The sequence below is a fragment of the Perca fluviatilis genome, chromosome 24 (genome assembly GCF_010015445.1).
Source record: "Perca fluviatilis chromosome 24, GENO_Pfluv_1.0, whole genome shotgun sequence".
NCBI lineage: Eukaryota > Metazoa > Chordata > Actinopteri > Perciformes > Percidae > Perca > Perca fluviatilis.
In genome coordinates, this window is record NC_053135.1 from 1,065,127 (window position 1) to 1,082,319 (window position 17,193).

General features: G+C 41.4%; 1 protein-coding gene and 1 long non-coding RNA gene across 2 annotated transcripts in view; one reads left to right on the forward strand and one right to left on the reverse strand.

The window, feature by feature from the left end:
* Positions 1-3,066: 3,066 nt before the first annotated feature.
* Positions 3,067-17,193, forward strand: part of LOC120554699 (NACHT, LRR and PYD domains-containing protein 12-like) — a 37,798-nt gene continuing 23,671 nt past the window's right edge. Inside the window, exons 1-4 of the mRNA XM_039793712.1 lie at positions 3,067-3,090; positions 3,254-3,461; positions 10,259-12,023; positions 12,115-12,288. Coding sequence (XP_039649646.1) covers positions 3,088-3,090; positions 3,254-3,461; positions 10,259-12,023; positions 12,115-12,288 — 2,150 coding nt within the window. The 5' untranslated portion in view covers positions 3,067-3,087. The remainder of the gene's footprint in view (positions 3,091-3,253; positions 3,462-10,258; positions 12,024-12,114; positions 12,289-17,193) is intronic.
* On the reverse strand, positions 16,214-16,834 carry LOC120554710. Its single transcript, XR_005638568.1, has 3 exons — positions 16,743-16,834; positions 16,525-16,646; positions 16,214-16,265 (listed from the first exon to the last, which is right to left on the reverse strand). It is a non-coding gene; the product is annotated as an uncharacterized LOC120554710 (long non-coding RNA).

Below are 17,193 nucleotides of genomic sequence, written 5' to 3' on the forward strand. Positions count from 1 at the left end.
TGCTTTAGAGGACTAAAAAGATAACATTAGTGCTAGAGTCTTTATAATGGTCCTGTTCTTTCAGAAAGACAATGAATGATAGAACAGGATGAGCAGAGAGCAGAAAGCATTCAGTGAAGAGCTCCAGACTTTATTTTCTGGTTGATAGCTTCTAGTTTCTCCAGCAGCTTCTGTTTCTGGAGATTAAAAAGTGAATTTCTCTCTCTGGTGGTCTTCCTCTCTTTCTAACAGGACGGTCAGGGGACCTAAACCTACACCCAGCTGTGTGTCCATGAAGAGTGACTGGTCAATGCACAAACCAGTATCTTTCGAAAAAGATCAAATGTTTGAGTAAGTCAGCTTCAGTTACTTTATAACGTCAGCAACATTACAAATTACCAAATGTCAAAACTCCACACTTCTTAATAAAGTAGAAAGTATTGTCCAACATGTCACAGGACAGAAAGTTTTCTGATTTTAAAAGTGACATTAATTCTCATGTTGAAGTCTTGGTTCCATTAGATCAGGAGTGTCAAACTCAACTTCCCAGAGGGCCACACTGGAAAATAAGAATCACATGGTTTATTGACATGCTTTTATTTAATCGAAACACTCAAATATCTTTGACTGTATTATTGCATGTGTGATATAGTCTTCTCACTTATAGTTTGTTCGACATAAAGTCATAAAGAAGTCAGGAAAAAGTTCCTCAGCCATCATAAAAAAAAAAAACGCCCAAAAGTGTCGGAAAAAGTTACAAATCATAAAAAAATAAATAAAACGTCAACAATGTCAGGAAAAGCAAGAAAAACTAGGTGGGCCAAAATGTATTGTGAACCTAAATTGATATGCGGGCCGGATCATAATCTGCGACGGGCCTGATTTGGTCCGTGGGCCTTGAGTTTGATACGTGTGCTTTAGAGGACTAAAAAGATAGCATTAGTGCTAGAGTCTTTATAATGGTCCTGTTCTTTCAGAAAGACAATGAATGATAGAACAGGATGAGCAGAGAGCAGAAAGCATTCAGTGAAGAGCTCCAGACTTTATTTTCTGGTTGATAGCTTCTAGTTTCTCCAGCAGCTTCTGTTTCTGGAGATTAAAAAGTGAATTTCTCTCTCTGGTGGTCTTCCTCTCTTTCTAACAGGACGGTCAGGGGACCTAAACCTACACCCAGCTGTGTGTCCATGAAGAGTGACTGGTCAATGCACAAACCAGTATCTTTCGAAAAAGATCAAATGTTTGAGTAAGTGAGCTTCAGTTACTTTATAACGTCAGCAACATTACAAAACATTTGAAAGAACAAGGAGTGCCCCGATAGATCAACCGCATCATTATCAGCCGATATTCACTAAAAACGTGTGATCAAGTGCTCGCCATTAATGTCTTCTATAGGCCGAAAAATACTACACACACGCCGAGAGCAACAACCACACGCCTGTGCCTAATTGGCTGTTCATGTGTAGTGAAATCCTCCAGCGGCCGACTCCCACCCACCTTATTGGTCAGGAGCTGCACGTGGTTGCTCAGGTGTACGCACGCTACTTCAAACAAAACAATAGTTGAAGAGTCGTCACCAGAGTTGCCAGGTCTGCTGTATTCCTGCGGGACTGATCTACTTCTAAACAGGGTTTCTGGGGTGTTAAAAAGTCTTTCAAAATCAAAAGTATTGTGTTCTAGGTCTTACATAATTTTAAACAGGTCTTAATTTTCCTATGTCCATGTAATGCTGCCTCTAATGCTCATTGAAATATTCTCGCAGCTGGAAAGTTGTTTTTTTTAATTCCATGGTGTTGTAGTTCTTTCTTACGCTAGTCTGAATATAATTTGATGTATTACGACTACAAATGAGACCGAGATGCAATTTAAATTGCAGCCAATCAGCTTTAGTGTTATTGGTGCGAGTCTCTTTCGGATTGTACCACAGACATAAAACTGATTTTATTCTTTAGGTATGTGGAAGTGCAAGTTTAGATACACTTGGCTTGAAAAACTGAATTTAGGGCAACAATCACGTTGCTTACAACGTCTTTGAAGCCTATACTGTTTCTTATGCGAGCGAGAAAGCAATTAAACTGGGAACATTGCGTGTACAGGCGCTGGAGTCTCATGCAAAAAGTGAGAAACATCTAACGTTAACTACTGTGAAGGGTCTCGGTTCCGCCAAGTATCTGTCGGCTGCTCCAGCCCCGGCGCTACCTCCACACTGTCTCGGCCAGACCCACACAGCAGCTCCTCAACCAGGGGCATAGCACCAGACCCTGGGCCCTATGCATAGGCAGTCCTGATGTGGCCCCATGTTCCTCAACACCTCCCCCACCAAAAAAAAATAAAAAAAATAATCGGGCCTCTGTACACATGAATCTGTAGGCCTAGCTGGGTAATAACTATTAACTGTAATGCTTGGAGTAGCCTGATAACACACATTTCAAACCTCCTTTGTCAACATTCTCTAGCCTACTTTACTGTGGTTACAACTACATTTTGTTGGTTTTCTCTGTACCTTTACTTGCCAACCTGCATACTATGGTGTCTCTCTGATCATCAGTTAATTTATCTGGCCATAGTCCTGGATCCTCTAGCAAAAACTGGTCTGCACTGCTCTGCCTACTTTCCAGTTCCTCATCTCTTATTTCCACACTGTGCTCAGAGCAACACTCATGCTCCCTGCTGTCTTCACTCCCATCATTCTCAAATCATCTTTCTCTATGAAGGATACATCTGATATTAACCTCTTATCCTAACTGTAACCTAATATAATAAAACACACTAAGATGTTAGTGTTACTTAACACCTTTCAGTCAAAATGGCTAAACATGGTTTGCTTTAATTTTGATATAAGCTTCCCTGTTTCAAACCCAAAAAGGAGGCTGAGGGGTCTGTTGCTCCCTGGTGGGACAGTTTCTGAAACTGAGGGCCATGTGTTTCACAATGTTAACATCTGCTTCTACAAAAACTGACATAACTATAATGGTGACATGATATGTATCTACCAATGAGCTACCAAGTTAGATGTGAGCTAATTCTTCCTGATTCCTCCACAGAGTGGACCAGGAGAGCTCAGAGGGTCCCATTGGTCAGTCTGCCCAGCAGCATCAACCAGACCTATTTATGGTCTGTACATGTACAACAACTACATCTATTCTGTTCACAATCATCTCCATGCTGCACTTTTTAGACCAGTGGATTATCAGGTTGTCAGATTGTCCAACATGGATCTGATGTTTGCTTCCATGATTTCAGTTTGATTTGTCATTCATACAATCTTTTGTTCCAGCTGCTGAAGGAGGACCTTGAAAAGTTTGTGGAGAATGAGCTGAAGACGTTCCAGAAGCTTGTGAATCCAGATTACCCAGAATGCTCAGAGAGTCAGAGGGAGGATGAGGATGAAGAGCACAGGAGCATCAGAGAGGCATTTCTGAAAATCACACTGCACCACCTGAGAAGAAAGAATGAGTACAAGCTGGCTGACCGTTTGCAAAGCAGTAAGAGGATTTCTTTAAAGATTTAACTTGATGGATAATTGGGACATTTACTAATGTCTCAAGAGATGAACAGAAATAATTTCCTGTTTTCTTTAAAAAATTCATTACTGATCTTCTTTGTTCTGTATTCATTCAGAAAGTCTTGCTGCAGACGGTAAGCGTAAACTCAAATCTAAGATGCAGGAGAAGTTCCAGCGTGTTTTTGAAGGGAATGATAAAGCAGGAAACCCAACCCCTCTGAATCAGATATTCACAGAGATCTACATCTTAAAGGGAGGGAATGCAGAGGTCAATGTTGAACATAAGGTCACACAGATTGAAACAGCATCCAGGAAACCAGACAGACCAGAAACAACAATCAGACAAGAAGACATCTTTAAAGCCCCACCTGGAAGAGATGAACCAATCAGAACAGTGATGACAAAGGGAGTGGCTGGCATCGGGAAAACAGTCTTAACACAGAAGTTCACTCTGGACTGGGCTGAAGGCAAAGCCAACCAGGACATCCAGTTCATATTTCTATTCACTTTCAGAGAGCTGAATGTGCTGAAAGAGGAAAAGTTCAGCTTGGTGGAACTTGTTGATTACTTCTTTAGTGAACAAAAAAGCAAGAATCAGCAGGTTCTTGAAGAGTTCCCGTTTGTGTTCATCTTTGACGGTCTGGATGAGTGTCGCTTTTCCCTCTGGACTTCCTCAACACTGAGATCCTGACTGATATTACAGAGTCCACCTCAGTTGGTGTGCTGCTGACAAACCTCATCAGGGGGAATCTGCTTCCCTCTGCTCACCTCTGGATAACCACACGACCTGCAGCAGCCAATCAGATCCCTCCTGGGTGGGTTGACATGGTGACAGAGGTCAGAGGGTTCACTGACCCACAGAAGGAGGAGTACTTCACGAAGAGATTCAGAGATAAGGAGCAGGCCAACAGAATCATCTCCCACATCAAGAGATCACAAAGCCTCCACATCATGTGCCACATCCCAGTCTTCTGCTGGATCACTGCGACAGTTCTGGAGGACATGTTGAAGACCAGAGAGGGAGGACAGCTGCCCAAGACCCTGACTGAGAAGTACATCCACTTCCTGGTGTTTCAGTCCAAAGTGAAGAACATCAAGTATGATGGAGGAGCTGAGACAGATCCACACTGGAGTCCAGAGACCAGGAAGATGATCGAGTCTCTGGGAAAACTGGCTTTTGAGCAGCTGCAGAAAGGCAACCTGATCTTCTATGAATCAGACCTGACAGAGTGTGGCATCGATATCAGAGCAGCCTCAGTGTACTCAGGAGTGTTCACACAGATCTTTAAAGAGGAGAGAGGACTGTACCAGGACAAGGTCTTCAGCTTCATCCATGTGAGTGTTCAGGAGTTTCTGGCTGCTCTTCATGTCCATCTGACATTCACCAACTCTGGAGTCAACCTGCTGTCAGAAGAACTACCAACATCAACACTTTTCTACCAGAGTGCTGTGGACAAGGCCTTACAGAGTCCAAATGGACATCTGGACTTGTTCCTCCGCTTCCTCCTGGGTCTTTCACTGCAGACCAATCAGAATCTCCTACGAAGCCTGGTGACACAGACAGGAAGTAGATCACAGACCAATCAGGAAACAGTTGAGTACATTAAGAAGAAGATCAGTGAGAATCTGTCTGCAGAGAGAAGCATCAATCTGTTCCACTGTCTGAATGAACTGAATGATCGTTCTCTAGTGGAGGAGATCCAACAGGCCATGAGATCAGGAAGTCTCTCCACAGATAAACTGTCTCCTGCTCAGTGGTCAGCTCTGGTCTTCATCTTACTGTCATCAGAAGGAGATCTGGACGTGTTTGACCTGAAGAAATTCTCTGCTTCAGAGGAGGCTCTTCTGAGGCTGCTGCCAGTGGTCAAAGCCTCCAACAAAGCTCTGTAAGTGGGATTTATGAATCATTAAATACTCTGATATCTTTCAACAGGAGTTAAATATAAATATCTCGTTTCCTTCCTGTTGTCTCTCCAGACTGAGTGCCTGTAATCTCACAGAGAGAAGCTGTGAAGCTCTGTCCTCAATTCTCAGCTCCCAGTCCTCTAGTCTGAGAGAGCTGGACCTGAGTAGCAACAAGCTGCAGGATTCAGGAGTGAAGCAGCTGTCGGCTGGACTGAAGAGTCCCCACTGCAGGCTGGAGACTCTCAGGTTATTCTACCTTTATTAAAAAAAGATTACTACCTAAGCTCTTTATTTCTCAATTTCTCAATTATTAAATGGACTGTCTGAATATCCGTTTTAGGTTTAGTGGCTGTAACGTGTCAGAGAGAAGCTGTGAAGATCAGTCATTAGTTCTCAGCTCCCAGTCCTCTAGTCTGAGAGAGCTGGACCTGAGTAACAACAAGATGGAGGATTCAGGAGGGAAGAAGCTGTCGGCTGGACTGAAGAGTCCACACTGCAGGCTGGAGACTCTCAGGTCAGATCAAGTTACTGTCTTTAATTTGGATCCCATCAGCTGTTTGGATCACATCAGCTTTGAATGTTTCCAAAGTGTTTTGTTTTTATTTATAATCACACGTCATAAAGCATGAAATATGAACTGAGGCAGAGATCTAGAAATCCTCGATGGTGTTTTTTGCCTCGAACGGCGCCTTCCAGTCAGCTAACCCTACACAGCAAAAACGTCAGTGTTATTTCAACTCCCATAGTGTCAAATTTAACACTTTCCCTGAGTTTATATAATCCTCACCAGTTCAGAGTTAAATTAACACTTTTGAAAGTGTTAATATTTTAACTCCATAATAGTGTTGATGTTGTAAAAATGTAACACTCAGTGTTGTTTCTTAACACAGAAGTTTCAGAAGGTTGCGCTCAACTGAACTAGCTAACGTAAACAAAATGCGTGCAGATGGACTAAACCATTTGGCGCATTAGCAAGGGGTGGGTGAGACCTTAGTCTTTTTTTGTATACAAAATGTAGTCAGTCAATCAACCAAGTTATAAAGCCAATACACTAACTTTACATTTCATCTGACATGCATTAGGAAATTTAATTAGGAAATGAAAATATCCAGGTGAAATAAAATATATTACAGACTTTTCAAGGGCCCTCTCTCCCCTTGGACCCTGGTAATCAGTATCGGTTTTACCCCCAGTCCGACGCCCCTGTCCTCAACCTCCGTGTCGCTTTTGGATCAGAGCCAACCGAGCGGAGGTGCTCTGGTTTGGGTACCGAAACCCAGTGCCAATATGTATCTACCGGCTGAATAGTAACGTGGATTACGGTGCCACTTAAATGCCTGCGCTGCTCTCTGATGCTCTGAAACGGACATCAGAGGCAGCAGAAGCATCTGTAAAACTGATTTTCCAAACTGGAAAAGGAAGATACGGATTGGACAATGTTTCCTGGTTGCTGATTGGATGCACTGACTGTCAGTCTGTGACAAACGGAAGATCTTTTTCTTTTGGATTGAAAGCAGAATGGGTGCCTTGCAGCACATTGCGGCCTCACAGATCAAGTTGATAAAATCTAACATTCAAAATGTATTTATTTATAGTGGCCAGATGTGTGGACCCCCACCAGGGTCTCCGTCATGGTAACACCAATAAATGTACAGTAGATAAACATGAACACTAAATTAACCAGACACAACTAAAACCCAGATAACAAAAATGCACATCAAAAATTTTAACAGAACATTATTAAAACAGACGTCAACTACAACAGGAACAGTTCAGAACACAGTCCCATGGACAGTCAATGTAGGGCGCACGGCATCCTGCCAGCCGTTATTATAGCTACTATATTGCAGTTAGCAGTGTACAACAACTACGGCTGCACAATATTTAGTTTCATTGTCTACATCGCGATGTGCGCATGCGTGATAGTCACATCACAGGGCGTTGCAATGTTGACGCTAAATTATTTTTGCTGCTTGACAGAAAAGTAAACTTTCAGCATTCTCCTTTTACATGATCGTTACCAACCGACCCTTCCCTTTTATGACAGGTGGCCATGTGGGCAGCGTGTGTATGTGACGTAACGTTAGTCCGAGAGGTTTACTGTTATTGTTCCGCAGCAGCTGCTGGTGACACAGTGATGCACATACATTTCCATGGGTAGTGAAGATCCAGTATTCAGTGTTTTATGTTCGCTGCAATGAATAACTAAATCACCTGATTAATGCAACGTTATCACGACATCTCCCAAGCATTTTTCACCGCAGAAAGCTGCTACCAGCCTGGCTAAAGCTAATATAGTTATCCTAAAGAAACAAGGCATCTGTCCGAACTAACATTACAGTTCAGAGCTGCGACGCTCGAAACATAACACTAATCTACAACAGCAGTCTGTGTCTAATATAATGTAATTTACACTGACTGAAGTGCTCTTGGATCCACAGTTTAGTGTCCGACATGTAGGCTCTGCAATCACAGCAAACCACCAATCACAATCAATGTTGATTTATCAAAACAATCAAACGGCATCGCTAGTCGACCACAACCTGAAATTTCGAGGAAGCAACATGCATTCATTATTACTATCATTCATTTTAGCCTGGATTGATAGTATAATGCAATGGTGTCATGTCTGTCAACCAGTGTATTTATACCTAATTTCCCTCTCAAAAATCTCTTCAGAAGAGTAGTCACAGCGCTTACTAAAGTTCAACAAAGAAAAGTTCCTTTTTCATTTTTATTTTCTATGTAGATGCACTCCCCTACAAAATCACCCCAGTAATCAGGAATGATTTATCATTTCCAAATAGAGCTATTTATGTCATCTTGTTAAAATCTCTTCTTTCATATCGCAATATAGATCAATTGAAAAAAAGATTGCAATGTCAGTTTTTTCCAATGTTGTGCAGGCCTAACAATAACCCATAAAGTCCCTTTGTTTTTGTGAGCGTCATAGGCTAGTTTACCGTTTATCAGGCACCGTGGCTGCAGACGTGCTGCAACAACTGATTAATGCTTAAAATATAAATAATTTATTTCAATAAACACTTTTCAACCAAAATAGGCACAGAAAATAACATGACATATTAAAAGTTAGTAAATGATTCTACATTAAAGGTAATTCAGTATTTGCTGTTCACAGCTGCTTTATATTGGATATAAAGTTTCTGCTTCATTTGATTAAATCCCGGCAGTATCTAAACCCAACTGACTGATATGGTGATAAATATGAAGCCTCTGAAGTACCGCATCAGAGTGCAGTGCCGTTACGCACATACAGACCGTTACACACATCACACTCGTCAGTTATAACTCAAAATTCAGAATTTTTTTGTGAAGGAGACGTCAAGTTACCACGACTCATCGTAGCCTCTTATCCAACTTCCTCTATAGCAAAAGTAGAGTCTCATGTTTTATTATTGAAATACATTGTAGTGACAACTCTGTTGTGTAACATTAATTACAGGTACCATGTGACCATGTTCTGTATGTACGAGAGCTGAGATATACCTGAGTTAATGCTTAAATAGCATTGGTCCTATCACCAAATCAATTTAGTTTAGTTCTAGGGTTATATAGCTGATAGAAAATCATCAGTCCTTTGGGGTGATTTGTGTTTATATCATTACTCTGAACCGTACAGACTTTTTCTCAGGTAAATGTTTGTTTGCTAAGCTGTCGTTCTCTCGTATAACTGATTGGCACATCTGTTTTATAAGACCAGTGATGTGACAGAGAGTATTTAATCCTCACCACACTAGCGGATCTACAGTATATTCACCTTCACCCAGCCGGTTTGCATGTTGCTGCACATAAACCAAACTAGAAGGTGCACATGGAGACTCCCAATCCATGGCCTAACCACCCTGTGCTGGGCATTTTTGATTAAAACTAATACTAAGGGAGCAACATTTTAAAATGATGCATGCAATAAATGCCTTTTCAGCCAAGTCTGTCCCCTTCCTGGCTTTTGAACTGCTGCACAGCAATTTAATGCTTTACTTGATTTTATCATTCATATCTGTGAGGCAGCAATGTGCTGCAAGGCACCCAGTCTGCCTTAAATCCAAAAGAAGAAGAAGATTTTCCATTTGTCACAGACAAAACAAACAAACAGCTAGTGCATCCAATCAGCAACAAGGAATCATTGTCCAATACGTATCTTCCTTTTCCAGTTTCGGTCTCACAAAATGTCTGTTGAGTTTTGTAAAATGTTGAAGTGTTTTTTGAAATGCTTTGTGTTTTGACCTTCTGTGTGGACAGACATGATGTGAGCTAATTCTTCCTGATTCCTCCACAGAGTGGACCAGGAGAGCTCAGAGGGTCCCATTGGTCAGTCTGCCCAGCAGCATGAAACAGACCTATTTATGGTCTGTACATGTACAACAACTACTTTTACATCTATTCTGTTCACACTCATCTCCTTGCTGCACTTTTCAGACCAGTGGATTGTCAGTCTGTCAAACATGGATCTGATGTTTGCTTCCATGATTTCAGTTTGATTTGTTAATTATACAATCTTCTGTTCCAGCTGCTGGAGGAGGACCTTGAATGTTTTATGGAGAAAGAGCTGAAGACGTTCCAGAAGCTTCTGAGTCCAGATTACCCAGAATGCTTAGAAAGTCAGAGTGAGCATGAGGATGAAGAGCAGAGGAGCATCAGAGAGGCATTTCTGAAAATCACATTGCACCACCTGAGAAAAAAGAAGGAGGACAAGCTGGCTGACCGTCTGCAGAGCAGTAGGAGGATTTCTTTAAAGATTTAACTTGATGGATAGTTGGGACATTTGCTAAGGTCTCAAGAGATGAACAGAAATAACTTCCTGTTTTTGTTAAAAAAATACTTACTGATCTTCTTTGTTCTGTATTCATTCAGGAAGTCTTGCTGCAGATGGTAAGCGTAAACTCAAATCTAAGATGCAGAAGAAGTTCCAGCGTGTGTTTGAGGGGGTTGCTGAAGCAGGAAACCAAACCACTCTGAATCAGATGTTCACAGAAATCTACATAATGGAGGGAGGGACTGTAGAGGTCAATGATGAACATGAGGTCAGACAGATTGAAACAGCATCCAGGAAACCAGACAGACAAGAAACAACAATCAGACAAGAAGACATCTTTAAAGTCCCACCTGGAAGAGATGAACCAATCAGAACAGTGATGACAAAGGGAGTGGCTGGCATCGGGAAAACAGTCTTAACACAGAAGTTCACTCTGGACTGGGCTGAAGGCAAAGTCAACCAGGACATCCAGTTCATATTTCCATTCACCTTCAGAGAGCTGAATGTGCTGAAAGAGAAGAAGTTCAGTTTGGTTGAACTTGTTGATCACTTCTTTAGTGAAACTAAAGAAGGAGGAATCTGCAGGTTTGAGTTCCAGGTCGTGTTCATTTTTGACGGTCTGGATGAGTGCCGACTTCCTCTGGACTTCCTCAACACTGAGATCCTGACTGATATTACAGAGTCCACCTCAGTGGGTGTGCTGCTGACAAACCTCATCAAGGGGAATCTGCTTCCCTCTGCTCACCTCTGGATAACCACACGACCTGCAGCAGCCAATCAGATCCCTCCTGGGTGGGTTGACATGGTGACAGAGGTCAGAGGGTTCACTGACCCACAGAAGGAGGAGTACTTCACGAAGAGATTCAGAGATAAGGAGCAGGCCAACAGAATCATCTCCCACATCAAGAGATCACAAAGCCTCCACATCATGTGTCACATCCCATTCTTCTGCTGGATCACTGCTACAGTTCTGGAAGACGTGTTGAAGACCAGAGAGGGAGGACAGCTGCCCAAGACCCTGACTGAGAAGTACATCCACTTCCTGGTGTTTCAGTCCAAAGTGAAGAACATCAAGTATGATGGAGGAGCTGAGACAGATCCCCACTGGAGTCCAGAGACCAGGAAGATGATCGAGTCTCTGGGAAAACTGGCTTTTGAGCAGCTGCAGAAAGGCAACCTGATCTTCTATGAATCAGACCTGACAGAGTGTGGCATCGATATCAGAGCAGCCTCAGTGTACTCAGGAGTGTTCACACAGATCTTTAAAGAGGAGAGTGGACTGTACCAGGACAAGGTCTTCAGCTTCATCCATGTGAGTGTTCAGGAGTTTCTGGCTGCTCTTCATGTCCATCTGACATTCACCAACTCTGGAGTCAACCTGCTGGCAGGAGAACTACCAACATCAACACTTTTCTACCAGAGTGCTGTGGACAAGGCCTTACAGAGTCCAAATGGACATCTGGACTTGTTCCTCCGCTTCCTCCTGGGTCTTTCACTGCAGACCAATCAGAATCTCCTACGAAGCCTGGTGACACAGACAGGAAGTACATCACAGACCAATCAGGAAACAGTTGAGTACAGTAAGAAGAAGATCAGTGAGAATCTGTCTACAGAGAGAAGCATCAATCTGTTCCACTGTCTGTATGAACTGAATGATGATTCTCTAGTGGAGGAGATCCAACAGTCCCTGAGATCAGGACGTCTCTCCACAGATAAACTGTCTCCTGCTCAGTGGTCAGCTCTGGTCTTCATCTTACTGTCATCAGAGAAAGATCTGGACGTGTTTGACCTGAAGATATACACTGCTTCAGATGAGGCTCTTCTGAGGCTGCTGCCAGTGGTCAAAGCCTCCAACAAAGCTCTGTAAGTGGTATTTATGAATCATTAAATACTCTGACATCTTTCAACAGGAGTTAAATATAAATATCTCGTTTCCTTCCTGTTGTCTCTCCAGACTGAGTGCCTGTAATCTCACAGAGAGAAGCTGTGAAGCTCTGTCCTCAATTCTCAGCTCCCAGTCCTCTAATCTGAGAGAGCTGGACCTGAGTAGCAACAAGCTGGAGGATTCAGGAGTGAAGCAGCTGTCGGCTGGACTGAAGAGTCCACACTGCAGGCTGGAGACTCTCAGGTTATTCTACCTTTATTAAAAAAAGATTACTACCTAAGCTCTTTATTTCTCAATTTCTCAATTATTAAATGGACTGTCTGAATATCCTTTTTAGGTTGAGTGGCTGTAATCTGTCAGAGAGAAGCTGTGAAGATCTGTCATTAGTTCTCAGCTCCCAGTCCTCTAGTCTGAGAGAGCTGGACCTGAGTAACAACGAGCTGGAGGATTCAGGAGTGAAGCAGCTGTCGGCTGGACTGAAGAGTCCACACTGCAGGCTGGAGACTCTCAGGTTATTCTACCTTTATTAAAAAAGATTACTACCTAAGCTCTTTATTTCTTAATTTATCAAGTATTAAATTGACTGTCTGAATATCCTTTTTAGGTTGAGTGGCTGTAATCTATCAGAGAGAAGCTGTGAAGATCAGTCATTAGTTCTCAGCTCCCAGTCCTCTAGTCTGAGAGAGCTGGACCTGAGTAACAACAAGATGGAGGATTCAGGAGGGAAGAAGCTGTCGGCTGGACTGAAGAGTCCACACTGCAGGCTGGAGACTCTCAGGTCAGATCAAGTTACTGTCTTTAATTTGGATCCCATCGGCTGTTTGGATCACATCAGCTTTGAATGTTTCCAAAGTGTTTTGTTTTTATTTATAATCACACGTCATAAAGCATGAAATATGAACTGAGGCAGAGATCTAGAAATCCTCGATGGTGTTTTTTGCCTCGAACGGCGCCTTCCAGTCAGCTAACCCTACACAGCAAAAACGTCAGTGTTATTTCAACTCCCATAGTGTCAAATTTAACACTTTCCCTGAGTTTATATAATCCTCACCAGTTCAGCGTTAAATTAACACTTTTGAAAGTGTTAATATTTTAACTCCATAATAGTGTTGATGTTGTAAAAATGTAACACTCAGTGTTGTTTCTTAACACATTTAAGAGTAATTTTTACACTAAACTGGTGTTATTCCTTTTCACTGAGGGTGTTAATTTCTAACATTCACAGTGTTATTTTATGACACTTTAAAGTGTATTTTTAACTTTAAATTGTGTTACTCCCTTACTCTTAAAAGTGTTAATTTAAATCATTCAGTGTTATTTTATGACACTAAAGTGTATTATGACAGTTGTGTCACATTCAATGTTCTGAACATGCTTTTTCACTACCAGAAACAAAACAAACATTCAATGAATTAATCTTTTTTAATAACAAAAATATCCAAGCACCATACAACTGAACTCTATGCACATTTACAGAGAACATAATGGTACAAGATAAAGGCTATCATCTCCACCATAAGCACTTTGTAAGTCAAAAGGCTTATAAATTTGAAGACAGTCTGCTTTCATCACATTTTTTTCATCACTTTCAAACACGTTGTAGGCATGAAAGTGCTCACTGAATTGGTCAACCATAAGCTTGTTCACTATGAAGTAGATCACACTGTTGACTAAAAGTATGTTTTCTATTCTGCAAAACACAGGCATTTCTTGTTCTGTACCACTGCAAATGACTAACCCGGCTCTGTACTCTACCCCGCTGATCTTTACCCAGTTAGTAGAGAAGATGTCTTTTGCTACAGCAGGCAGGACTTGGGCAAACATTTCACCACTTTCCTCATTGTCCACATTAAATGTTTTCAAAGGTCCGTACTCAACATGGTTCAAAGGAGATGTTTCCCAATTGGATGCTATGGACATTTGGTGTTTTTTGGCAAGTGATACAGTGATGTTCTTGAAGTTTTTAAGTGTGCTTTTGAAAACCCTGTGTTTTGCCTCAAATCTCATACTCCACATATGTATTAACGGTCCAATTAATGGTCCAATAAAATGATGTTTAGGAATCAGGTTTCTACCTGGATACAAGTGTTTGAACAAGTCATGGTGTTCCATTATTAAATGCTTCAAATGCACAGTCATGCCTAGTGTAACAGACAGAGAGAATATGATGTTAATTATCTGTAGTAAAAGCAACAGCAAAGTCCAATTCTGGTTTCCTTCTGGCACAATGTCACCAAAAATCAAAGGAATGTTTCTTACCAGACAAAGAGTCTGAATAGAGTTGAGTCCTATATTATTGCCTATACTGTCCACGTTGACCCTTGTCGGACGATTTTTGCGCTCCAAGTAGCCATAGTCAAAAGCATAGATTCGTGACAAAAGACCAGATTTTGACAACACATTTTCCGAGAGATATTCAAACAGTAACTTTATCTCATACTGAGCCACCCCTTCAAGTATGTCATGCATTATGTCCAAAGAAAAGTTGTAGCAAACATGAATGTACTGTAGGCTGTTAAGAGTTGAATTCTTCTTTAGACCAAACACACACATCTTTTGTGGATCTGATTGCAACTCACTGCAGTGCATTTCAAAAAGCTCTTTTCCACGCAAGATTATCTTTGAGTCATCCTCTTTGTAAACATTCTGAGCATCATCTTTTTCAATCAAACACAAACGACAGAAGTGACGTCCACTGAAAGACTCTGCAAAACCCATTATTCCATGCATCCCCAAGTTGTCCCCAGTTATCTGACATATAGTGCCATAGACCTTTTCAGATGAGAAAGGCAAATCAATGCCATCACTCTCCAATATTTTGATGTCATCAATCAGAGGCTGTAAATAGGATCAAAGCCATATTTTTTCACATCTTCTGTGTGAAACAATGCCACCAAATGGATGTTCATCAATCCAGAGTTTAACTTTGGAGGCAGATTTCGGAGGACAAAATAGAGAGCACCAACTTTGTGAACACCACGTTTTGAACCCAGTGGGTTAGCAGTCTCAAAGTCATCATAGAAAAGTTGAATTAGTAAAGAAGTCTGTGTTTTTGAGAACAATGGATGCGACTTAAAATAACTTCCATCACAAAAGTCTTCATATCGGTCTTTTGATACACATGGTTTTGCAAGTAGTTCACAAATATAAGAATTGCGACAGATAAATTTAATAGTTTCCAAAATTGGAATGTAAACAAAAGTGTCTTTCACTGGGACCTGATCATAAGTAACTGTATTTTTATTTCGTCAAATCGAACTCCTAAATTTTTTTTCCAGTGGCTCCACAATTCCCCATTTCTTGTTGAAATACTTCATTCTTTTAGTTTCAGTATTAAAACTCACAAATGGGTTTTCAAAATTCACAAAACCCTTCTCCAATGTAGATCTTACAGGGTTATCTTTTGGCACAGCAGACCGTATTTCATGCTTAACATGGGAGTGCAGACCACCAGCAAATTCTTCCAAATCACTAACAATTGACGAAACTACACTATTTGCCATTCCACTACCATGGAGTTTGGCGATAATTGTAGCACAGATATCTTTTGTGTTTTCTTTGATACTTTAACCTGATCCATTGTTATCAAAATACCCAGTGTCAGGGCTCTGCACGACACTTGTTCCTGCAACTTCTGTTCCAACTTCTGTACCATTTTGTAAACTGTGAAAATCCCCCTGAAATGACTCTGAGGTTTCTGCATCACCACTTTGACAATCCTTATCATGTACACTAATTAAATGCTTTTTAAAACCTGAAAATGTTGAAAACTGACGCCTACAATGATCTTGTGCACAAACTAACTTAAACCTAGTGCTTGGATAGAAACTGTGACAGATTCGCAAATGAGTTATTAGGCACTGGCTGGTAGCATGCACTGCTTGATATACGAAACATTTAAACATATTCATATGTCATTCAAAAGTTTTGCCCGCAACTCACGAACTCTTGGAGACTCATCTGTTGTGGTAACATCAATGTTGTAGACCGTTGTCTGCAGAAAAGTGTAGAAATGGACCAGGGACTCATAAGACAAGTTGAACACGTAGTGGGATTTAAACAGTTCATCAAAAGCACCCAATGAGCTGGTGGCAGAGGATGAGCTGTTTGTCAACGGTGATGTAGAAGGTATCAATCGCCTTCTGGGTTTGGCCAATGGCAAGGATGTATGGTTGTTTACTCTCCCTTTCCTGCAGATATTCATTGATGCTGCAGCATGACTAAAAAGAAAAAAATATTATGTGTACACCTTCAAGTAAATCTGGTACTTGCTGGTCCATGTTAATGTAATAGACTTTGTAAACTGCCCCTGTGATTTGAGATAATTTGCTTCACCGGAAAAACGGTCCTCAAATAATTGGGACATACTGGCCTGCAATACCATTAATTTGGAAGGAACGCACTTTAAATGCAACATATGGCTAGCAAGTGCATCTAACTAAAAAAACTGAATTTTAACAAATGAGGCATATAATGTACCTTATGAAAGTGCACCATTTTGTCCACTGCATCACTTGGACTTATTTTGGTCCTCTTCCGTCCAGCTGTGGGTGGCAAGAGATAGAGAAGAAGCAGCATAGAAGCGATGTCACTGTCCCAGTCTATCAGGAGGAAAAACAAGGCATTAATGTCTAATAGGAAAAGATAAAAATAGCTAACTAATTTGTAATATGAACAATGCATGCTGTGTAGCTTACCCGTTTCATCGTTCTCTGCAAGTTTCTCCGCAGCTTTTAGAAGTCGGCACAGCTCAGTTGTTGGAGTCAGTTGTTTGGCCTCTTTGATGACCTTAGGCTTGAATGAGGTGTCCCACTTCTCAAGCATCTTGGAGGCTGTTTCAGCACCAAACAGCAGCAGGAAGTCTTGATTCACCTGTTGATATACACACACACACACACACACACACACACACACACACACACACACACACACACACACACACACACACACACACACACACACACACACACACACACACACACACACACACACACACAGAAACCAGGACTCAGGGCATTGTTAATGGTGAGCTTAGTGATTTTTGATATCAGTGTGTGGTATATTAAACCAGTGAAAATCAGAATAAAGATTTTGGAAAAAAGACAATCAATAAGCCAGGAAGATGAATGATTAGGTGTTTTCATGGCT